The 11,089-nt window shown below is 40.5% G+C and overlaps 1 protein-coding gene across 4 annotated transcripts in view; it reads left to right on the forward strand.

Moving 5' to 3' along the window:
- Positions 1-5,069, forward strand: part of mast2 (microtubule associated serine/threonine kinase 2) — a 120,522-nt gene extending 115,453 nt beyond the window's left edge. For all 4 annotated transcript variants that reach the window (XM_056751653.1, XM_056751654.1, XM_056751655.1 and 1 more), the window contains one exon: positions 95-5,069. In XM_056751653.1, coding sequence (XP_056607631.1) covers positions 95-2,016 — 1,922 coding nt within the window. In that variant the 3' untranslated portion in view covers positions 2,017-5,069. The remainder of the gene's footprint in view (positions 1-94) is intronic.
- The last annotated feature ends 6,020 nt before the right edge of the window (positions 5,070-11,089 follow it).

Here is an 11,089-nt window from a genome sequence, read left to right on the forward strand (position 1 = left end):
AGTCTAAAAATACACATCACAATGGATGTTCTTGAATTTCAATGTCTTGTTTGAGTTTACTCATTAATCTAGTACCTTTTTCTTTCTAATGCAGTTGGTGGGAACTCATCTCAGAGTAGCTCACCAAGCTCCAGTGTGCCAAACTCTCCGGCTAGTTCGGGACAGATCAGACCCAGCTCCTTGCACGGTCTAGCCCCTAAACTGCAGCGGCAGTACCGCTCCCCCCGCCGCAAATCTGCAGGAAACATCCCTTTATCACCACTGGCCCGCACACCATCTCCAACCCCTCAGAGCAGCTCACCCCAGCGCTCTCCTTCACCGTTGCCAAGCCACGGCCTCATCACTTCATCAATTGGCCAGTCCTTCCCGGTAAAACTCCATTCTTCACCTCCACTAGTACGACAGATATCCCGCCCGAAGAGTGCAGACCCCCCACGGTCTCCTTTGCTCAAACGTGTCCAGTCGGCCGAGAAACTTGCAGCTTCTCTTTCGTCATCATCTTCCTCTCCTTCTCCCTCCTCGGCTGCAGACAAAAAGCTGCCAGTTGCTGGCAGCCGCAAACACAGTCTCGATACCTCACATTCAGAGTTCAAAAAGGAGATGCTGCAGCGAGACCCTAGTCTACAGAGCCTGCAGGAGTCAGCCAGTGAGAATCTGTTAGGTGGACGAGTTTCCCCTGCAGAGAAGGGAAGCCTTCAGAAAAGTTCGGTTCGCAAACTTGGACGGCAAGAAGGTCCAGAGTCTGGAGCTCTGGGTCTTGTTCCTGGAAAAAGTAAACTTAAAGACAAGCTGTCTGCCATACGCCAGGATCGTGCTGAACGCCGCGAGTCTCTTCAAAAACAGGATGCTATCCATGAGGTGGACTCCTCAGAGGATGAGACAGATGAAGGATCAGAAGATAGCCAGGATGGACGTCGACCAACTTATGTTCCTCCAAGCCATGTCCTGCGGCCCACTACAGTAGTAGCATTACCCAATACCATCAGGATGGGACCTGCAGCTCCACCAACATTGGGTCTGATACCTTCCACAGTTGCATCCCCAGGCTCACCCCAATTTGGCAGAGGACAGCATTTACAAAGCCAAATTACACATCAAACGTCAACCTCATCGCCAATGCAAGCTGCAGGCAAGTCCTCAGAACAGAATCCTACAAACCCCCAGACCTCTTCTGTGGCCCAAGACACCAGTTCAACACTAGATGATGATTCGAAAAAGGGATATTCGAGGACACAGGACTCTCAATCTAGTGTTAGGCCTTCTCAACCCAGCCCTTTATCCAGCACCTTTTCCACCCACGGTAGCGCCTTCACCTCCGTGATCAAAGACCCTTTTGTCAAACCAACCCCACCTTCTTTGGATCGTAGGGCATCCAAAACCACTAAACCCAGCAGCAAACTGGATCCAATCCCTGCTTCTGTGGTATCCAGGGAGAGCCCCACTGCTACCACGCCAACTGGAGGCATCACAAAGGAAATGAAGGAGGCTGACAACCGCAGACAGGCTGCAGCTGCGGCCGCCGCGGCTATTACATCGTCCCCATCCACTCCCTCCGAGAGTGGAATTGAGAAAGTCGTGTCCCAGCTTGCCACGGTGGCTAAAAGCGTGCTGGGCCCTGTCAAGCTCAACATCCCAGGAACTAAAGAGACCATGGAACGGACAAAGGATCAGCATCCCCAAGCAGATGCCAGCCCCCCAAAGATAATAGAATGTCGTCTGGAGAGTCCGGATTCTCCTGCCCGGATGAGTGGATCTGCTGGTTCTGGCTCTGACTCTCCACGGCTGACTGAATCCCCTTCTAAACAATCACCAACCACCAAATCTGAGCCAACCTCATCTTCTCAAAGATCTGTAGATGTTCCAGGAACTTCCAAAAAGTCAGCTCAATCAAGTGGCGAAGAGCAACTGGACAGATCAGGGACTTCGCAAAGTGGTACGACACCTAGGTCTAGGTCAGAAGTGCAGTCGCAGACCCAGGCAAAGCCAGGTTCCACTAAATCTAACAAGACGACGTAGCAAGAGCTACGTTCCCCCAGCTTTAAGTAATTTAGCTCGCCTGTTAACAGACAAGCACACGTTCTAACACAAGGAAGTTGACCTGTTTAATGTCAATATCCCTGTGAAAAGAGTGTAAATGATATAGATGAGCTCAACCACTTCATTTCAGAATTGTTTATGCCCTGCCATTCACAAAATATTTAAGGCTGCGTAATTATTTCGCTTTTCTTGTTATTCTTTTTTTTCTTAACTGCTATAAAATCTGTAGATATACTTGGTTCTGTTCTCTGATAGACAGAAATCATACCCACATAGAGTATATTACCTCTTCACAAAATCTCAATATTCTTTCAAGTCTCTGTAGTAGGTATAGTTGTGCCTTAAAGCAACACCTCAAAATTTCACCCCTACATGTCTCTTTGCCTCTTCATCTTGGGAGGAAGACATATTGCAGCAATAAGAGTAGAGTATGTCGAGCAATTTTACAGAATCATCATACATCTGTTGTATGTAAAGTAAAACCAAACTTCATTTTCCAACATTCTTGCACTTGTGGGTTTTCAGGTGTATCGAACAGCATTAAGATCCCCCTCATGGCACAGCCATCAGAAGTGTAATGTGGTAGAACGATGGCCATAGATTGCATGTATTAAGGATTTAAATCTTACTCAATGTTTGTAAGTAAAACTATAGATAAAATTTGGGAAGGTGTGATATTTGGCCATCATTCACATTCCACTAAAGTTGTGTGAGTCTGATTTGCACATCATTATTTTGTAGATCAAGTGTTTTTTCTCCCATTTGGCTTCAGGGGCTTTTTTCAAAATTTTAAGCGGACCACTGTTTTTATTTCTCAACCACTCTCTCTATATTTTTTATCTGGACCAATTTCCTGTTGTTTCTGTATTTTTTGGTGGGGATTCATACTCATACTGGACTGTTTTTGTGTGTGAGTGAGTGTGTGTGTGTGAGTTTGTGTGTTTGCGTGTGTGCTTGCTCCTGTGTATATAAAAGCATGTGTGTTTGTGTGGGTTCTTATACAACGAATATTTTAGAAAAAATGTTCTGTCAGTTTTATGCCCTACAGTATGGGAGTGTTTTTGAATTCAGCCCTTTGTCAAAGACCAGGCGAAGATGTTTTTGCACAAATCCTTTTTATTTAGTGTGTCCCTAATATGAAAACCAATAAATACAGTATCCAATCTGATCCCATGCCTGGTTGGGGTCTTGAGGGGTTCACTGCAGTACCTTGCAGTATAATCTTGACATACAGATATGTTAGCAGATGTATTTCAATTGATTTGAGTGTGTCCTCCTACTCCTGTGGAACATATAGAGGTCACTTAGATATTCATTTCTAATCAAAACGGCTTTGCTTAACAGTCTGTGTTGTTTTTACGGCAAATTCGCCGCAATTTCTGCCCGACCTTCAACCCATGCTCATGTTACAAAAGTAATCTTGTCGCCAATCTTCAAAGTAGAGCTATTTCCAGCACATCTTGATCTTGCCCATATCGAAAACATCTAGTGATTTTCATTACTCTATATGACTGATTGTGACCGGAGTCACATGATGATGGTATGTACAGTTCTGATATATAATCTTATTCATGTTTTGTCAATATAAAATGTGAATGGATGTCTTGCACATTTAAACGTCTTTGTTGAAACCCCAAGGAATGGAGCTGTTGATAGCGTTGCAGCCTGAAGCTCAATTCCTAATGAAAGTGAACTGGGCACCTCGAGGAGTGAGAAAAATGCACTTGTAAAATAAATGGTATTTGCTAGAAGTGGGTGGTCAGGTTTAAAATAGTGTTTGCACTGTTGCGTCTAGAGATCATCGACCCGTGTTGCAACCCAGTGGTCAAGTAGTCACACAGTTTGTCCCCATTAAAAGACCAAAGCTAATCCATTCTGTCTACAAGAGATGACCTACAGTACAACTCAATCTCACTCTGCAGGTAAAATCATCATATTAAAGTTCAGTGCACATAGACCCCGATTTCCATTTAAACTACATTTGTAGGGCTTAAAGTGTCATCTTAAATGTTTACATGCGGTACAGCTGGAGAGATCATTCTGCAAACAGCGTTCGTAAATGTGTTGTGTATTGTCAGTGTCCAGGCACATATTGTAGTTTAGATAATTGGCGGTGGTGCACGATTGACAATTTACAGGGTGTTAAGACATTAAGACTGAAATGTTGTTTACATGTAGTCCCTGATTAACTACATCACATACCCACTGTGCTTTTAAGGAAAACATTGTAATTGATGAATGGATTGAATTCCTCCGTGCTCCCTCTGCTAAAGTCACGAGGTGCCGTGGGCTACGAAAGTGAGCGCTAACTGCCTCCTCGCATACGTGACTGGGATGACGATGATGGTTGGGCTATTTGTTGAGGTGAATTCAGGTGTCAGAATGCCTGAGGTGGTTATTCATCAACGTCCCGCAGCCACGGCATACACACGCTGGTGAAATGTAATTTCGCACACGTCGTCCAGAGCAAATTCACCTGCTACCTCTCACCTCGGCCATGAGCTTTTTACAAATGAAAACCTTGGAGCACACATACCTATACACACTACTTGCATCTTCCCCGTATAAACACAGCAACCACTATGTCCAACCACTGCCCTCTTAACACGTCTGTGTGGGCCTAAATGACAGCACAGATGGCTCGCTTTTATGTAAATATTTTAAAGTCGTGTACTCCGAGTGTCTTTAATATGAAAAGAAGTTATTGTGTGTGTTGGCCACTGCCTTAGACAATGACGCATAGAATGGGAAAATATAGATGATATGTGTATTTCAAGAGTTACGAGAGGGAGTCAGTGGTGACACAGATGTGTTATGGATGAAGGGTATTGTCCATGTGCCCATCACGCTTCATCCTATAAGACTAAAGAAGACAGTGTGGTTTGACCAGACACAAGTGTGTAGAGAAACGGGCAAAGAAGAAAACAATTGCTAGAGATGAACCAGTGCAATATCTTACAATTTTCTATTGTGGTAAAACGCATGTTTGTTGTTAATCCTACCTTCTGAATAATAAAGATTTTTTTAAGTAACTTGACATGATGTTTGAGTTTTTTCACTGCAAATCACTTTATAAGATTGATGTGCAAAATACAGAACAGCAAATGCATGTGTGTTTATTGAACAGATTAATACTGAAGAAGATAAATCCACGCAAATGTCAACCGTAAGAGGAAAAACTTTAAATCATATTCATAGGTCAGATGTCAATATATTTTCTCTCTTTTAAAATAAAAAAACTCATGGATAGACTGATGTTTTTCAGGGGTTTAGTAAAAATTTAAACAATTGACTCGTTATGTTGGTTATAAATGCATTCAGTGAGAATTTAGATTTCAAGTTTTGACTAAAAATATCATATCCATAATGCTGGAATCGCCCAGATCTTTTATACAAAGTAATGCGAACATAAAGAAAAACATTGTATTTTATGCCATGAATCCAACTTAAAAAAGTGGATGTTAATGTTTATCAGAATAGAGAAAGAAAGTGATTAAAATAGTAAGATGGATTTGTGAGATCATTTATATAATAATTAACAATTTTAATTGACGATTACTAAGATGAGGATTTTTTTAATTGCATAATATGATCTTAGAACTGTGAATGAGTAAATTCATAAAAGTATAGTTTGAAAGTTTAAGGTGTATGTTTCCGTAAAACTTTCGGTTACAGAACTGCAAAAATTAAAATTTTACGTAAAAATGATTTTAAAGCCATCAGAAGAAGTGCTGCAATAATATTTTTAATAGTGAATCCATAAAAATATAAAGTACACATAAAAATAAAAAACTGAGAAAATGTATTTGGTTGACTAATTCCTGCCAACAAAAGTGATTTTCTGTAATTGGGTTGCGTAAAAAAAAATCTGTTAGCCATTCCTAAATGTCCAAGCAAACGTATCTATTTAAAATGCCTTTTGTATATTACCTTTTAACTTGAGGAATTCCCTTTCAGCTCCATTTAACCTTCCTTTCTCCATGTTAAATGGTTCCCTAACGGACACATATTTAGGTATTTGCTCATCCGCTTGTCATGGGCTCCATTTGGGGAATTCCATTCCATTAATGAATGAAGAAGACATCCACATGACACGTCTACACCCTCTTAATTGACATAGCATGCTAACACTATGCATTTAAATAAAGTCCATTAGATACTGGTTGTTCCAGCTCTCTCTCAGATGAGTGGGACGAGCGTATGTTCGAGAGCTGTATGCTCCGGAGCCTAGACAAGGGGGTCAGAGGTCAGCCATCCTGCTTTAAAGGCGCTCGCCATGGGGGATAATTGGACTCCTGGCTTCATTCACCAGTCTCTCATCGCCAGACCAGAGAGAACTAGAAAGTTAGGATAAAAGCCCATCCCACTTTTCCCATTAGGACGATATACATGGTTAAAACGAGCATGAGGGTTTACATATCCCCTTTAGACCCCCTTCACCATCTCCCTACGGTCCACAAGGCGATGAAGGATGAAGATACTCTGACGACCCGGCGTGTCTGTTCTGCACCTCCCCTCCCCCGTCTTTTCTCTGACAGGCAGCCAGGGCCACTGATGGATTGCTGCTTGAGTCTGTCTCTGACACCCGCTCTACATGACCGGGTAAATTCATTCCATTCCTGCCTCTCTCTCACACAGCCGCCCATCCTGGCTTCCACTGCCTGACAGCCAGCCTAATGGGGGGACCAGGCCAAATGGATTTCAGTAGAAAAGCGAAGCATGGAAGAGCCTCAGGGGGGCAATAAGTTCTCCCCCTTTTCAGAATTTATTTTCCTGTGGTCTTCTCACTTTTTCCCCCTTCAAGTTTTCTCCGAGAGATTGGAGCGGAAGTAAACGGGGTTTCACTGCCTTAAACTATTGATTCCATTTAAATGTGACAACTTTACAAGGCAGGTGCATTAATCTTCTGATCGTATTGATGAGAATGCATCACATATGTTGAACATTAACCTTCAAAACAGACTTACAAACTCCTAGATAACAGGATGCATTATAAATGCTTTCAACAGTTCTTCGATCTGATATTAGCAATTAGTTTTACCCGCTTATAGCATGGCATAGAAGAATGGCAAGTGGAAGCTGCATTATGGGCTAATTGCTCTCTGTGGTACCACGTGCCAGGTGTAATGAGCCTTATTCTGTGTGATAAATGTGCACAGACACCCATAACCTGTGCAGTGTGCAAACTTGATGTTGCCTGCCAGGCAAATAGTGTGAAAGTTCAGTTGCTGAGAGCCATAAATAAGTGTGCAGAGCTCCGCTAATACTCCAAGCCAAGGATATGGCGGAACTAAAGATCTGTGAGCCTGTGGATTTTGATAGCGGTAAAGAAATCGTAAATTGACCTAAACTGGAAAGGCTGTAGCCTACTATATATTGCAGATTTGAAAACATTTTATATATATAATATATATATTCATATATATTTCATACCTATAAAGATTGAAATATGAACTGTAAGGTTATATTTATTTTGTTTAAAAATGCGTACAGGGTGATACTGAGTGTTGGGTTATAGAAAGCTTGTCAGCAAATCTTTATAGTTATCAGTTTTCAGCAAGTTGCATTTTTTTGAGTTCTTTATTTGTAGAAAGAAGTAAACGATCTTCTATGTAATAAGCAAAAAATACCTTTGAAGGACATTTCCTCATGGAGGCTAGAGCAGGATAAGATGCAATTTCTTTGTTCAAATTATGCTTTGTGAGGAATAATGTACAGACAGTCGGTCATTATTGCAACAACTAAAAAATCACCCAAACACGTGTTATTTTTTATCTCTGCTGAAAACAAACGATATATAGAACCATCACATAAATTACAATGGTGGTTCCAATCTGCTAGTTAACGTCCCAGAATCCATCAGGTCGGCCTATCAGTAGCATTGATACAATTTCATTTATAACCATTAAAATCACTTACCTTTCAGCAGAGATATGAATACATGGGGTGGACAATGAATATCAATTGAAGTTTATTAAAATTATTTTATTATGTTATAGTAACGTCGCACTATGAGTTTTTAAGCAGGCATGTCAAATCAAAATAAATAAATTACAATTGCAGATTTTCATAACTCGTCTCGAGGCACCGGCGTTTTGCTCTGCAGCCAAGTGAATAATCTGGAATCTTCCGGTATGTCGGAGGATTCTAGTAGTTGGCACCAAAAATAATAGGCAACCTTACCAACACAAAACAACTAAATACTAGTATCATTGTGCTATTTTTGCTGTTTTAAGTGCATAATCATGTTGCTTTTGACAAACTGTGTGAACTATTGATGTTGTTAAGACATGCAAAGCAGTTACAAAACATTGGACCAAACAGCAAACCTGTAAGTAACCTATTTCATTATATTGTTTCATTTGCTGGTTGAATACGTCATGGGTTATGAGGCACAGTAAGGTACATTGTCAAGTGTACAAGTTAATATTAACAAACACACCTGAGGCTCAAATTTAAAGGGTAATATAACTTAATATAGTTAATATAACACTAACGCTACCTGATAACTCTTTTATTCTTTGTGCATTCAATGTATATTGTACATTTTAACAGTACGTGTGCTGCCTTGAAACCCACGATCTCGTGCTACCACCGCAAAATTCCACAAGTGGAGCAACAGGAAGATATAATCATATCAATGACTTTGAGATTGGCCACCCTACATGAAATAAAGAACAATCATTCTAGCAACACAGTTGGAGGATGCTATTAGCCTTCATAATAGTCTGAATGAAATGGTTTTGTTTTATTTCATGCCGAGTAAATAAATAGTTGTGCTTAAACCTCAAAGCTCTCCTCTGGTAAGGGTTAACAATGACAGATTGGGAGAGTTGGGTCTATATGAGGGTCTGGCCACTGGGGTCTCCATCACTGTCACGCTGATTGATTGGGACATCAGCCAAGATAAAAGATCCTGTCGTCCCTGCAGGAGTGTCCAGCTCTCTAGGGAAAGGTGACAGAGAAACCCCTCCAAAACATACACACCTGCATGTACATATGCTCGTGCGCACCTGCAGGTGGTCTCTAGTCTGCTGTTCTCTTCATGCCCTGAAACGCAGATGTTCTCGCTGTATCTCTCGAGATGCGCTGCGGCCTTTAATGCCCCACTGATGCGTACTTTCTTCCCCCCCTCTCTCTCCCTCTCTCTCTCTTTCGGTTATTCTCGACTCTCTCCAGTAACACCATCTCCTACATTACTCCACTGATAAGACATAAAAATTTGATGGCAGAGATTCAACGTTGTTCGTGTATTTTTGCCCCGAGACTCTGCAGTCTTGATTTTATTAATAATTCATCAAGGTTCTGTGTTTCTGAAATCCCTCTCGGCTGCCTGCCTATAATGAAGGTCTAAGTTCAGACTTCAGCACTAGAAAGAAAGTTTAAGTCTTATCTCTCCATCCAGCCCAACGTTGTTGCTCCTACATTTATAGTTTTGAAAGACCGCATAGCTCATTGATAAATGTCACCTCTACCCAGTCCTTCAGTCACATTGACATTAATAAAGAATAATCATTGATATTATAAAGATGGTTCCACAGTTAAGCCATAGGAGGGCAGTGTTCGATTGAGGTATGTGTTTAGAAAGCCACACAAAGACAAGCTTGATGTTTCACATTTTAAGACTCTTTTGCTTTCAGTTACTTTCATATTAAGGCATTAATGTTTGGATCACATCTGGAAGAACAAACGAAGCAAAATCACATGCGCAGGAAAATACTACATGGCGATTGCTTAAAAATGAATTTCAATACATACATAAATAAAAGAAAGCACGGATAAATAAAACAAAATTGTGTTAGAAAATATGTGAGCCGAAAAATATACCAAAGCAGCATTTGTGAGGTTTTTGGAGAAATTTGCATTTTGCTTTGTTAAAACTATAACTTCAAATGTATTTAATTTGCTGACTATCAAAACATCATTATTATAATTTTATTTTAACCGTAAGGATTGTTAAATTATAATATAAACACCTTTATATTTTTATTTAAAATCAGTAATTTCATAAGAAAAGTATTTTGCTAAAATGATCAGTCTTGCTTTTAAAGAAGAGGCATTTGGACTGGACCATACCTCTAGTCCATAAGCAAAACAAAAAGAAGAGAGAAACTAGAATCTACTACTTGTTACAAAGTCATCTTCACACACACAAAGAAATGACTTCCACGATGTCCCCCTGTGGTGACAAACGGAATTGCTGAAATGAGAACAAAGCCCCTCAGCTCCTACATAAATACCATTGAGCAGGATTGAGTGCAGTGCCCCCCAGTTCCAATCTATATATTATTTAATGTTGCTTCCTTGTGTTTTTCCTTGATTCTCTGCTAAATGTATGAGCTTTAGATGCCACTTATTCAAGTGAAAACAGCAGGTTTGTTGCAATTAGAGCACTGATGCAAAGCTCATTATGTAATGTAATGTAAAGGTATCAGAGAGAAGTAGGTTACTGGATGAATCCCAACACGCTCTTACAGTTGAATGGAGTCCAAAGAACAGGCTTTTGTAGAAGGACTTAATAGGGTTAGGCAGCTGCGTTTTTAAGTGCTGACCACTTCAGACGACAGAGCGAACAATTCAGTGAGTGAGCGAAGTCAGGAGGGACAGATTAATTGATTTCTTCAAGGGAGGCAAATATTTTCCAGGCAGAGAACTCAATTTGCTGCAAGTGAAAAATGAAGGCGGCGATCAATATTTTCCCACAAAGAGAGAAAAAGTTTGATATGATTTGTCACATAGTTGTGCGGAGGTGGAATTTCTTGTCTTTGAACAAACTGGTCATATTCTTATCCTAAAATAAGAGTTTTAAATCGGTTGGAAATATTTCAGGACAGGAAGATATTTTAAAGTTGTACTTTTTCTACAGTCTCTGGTTGGACATTAATTCACGATTTTCTCTTGGTTTAAACAGATTACATAGAATATTTGATTGGCTGCTTAAACCCACGAGAGCTGTGCAACTCAAACATGATTTTAGAAGAAATTATTATTTCAATTTTTAAATGGGGTCGGCTAAGCTTTGATCGTGGGCATCATTGAAACTTAACTTGCT

Source organism: Triplophysa dalaica, chromosome 6 (genome assembly GCF_015846415.1).
Source record: "Triplophysa dalaica isolate WHDGS20190420 chromosome 6, ASM1584641v1, whole genome shotgun sequence".
Lineage (NCBI taxonomy): Eukaryota > Metazoa > Chordata > Actinopteri > Cypriniformes > Nemacheilidae > Triplophysa > Triplophysa dalaica.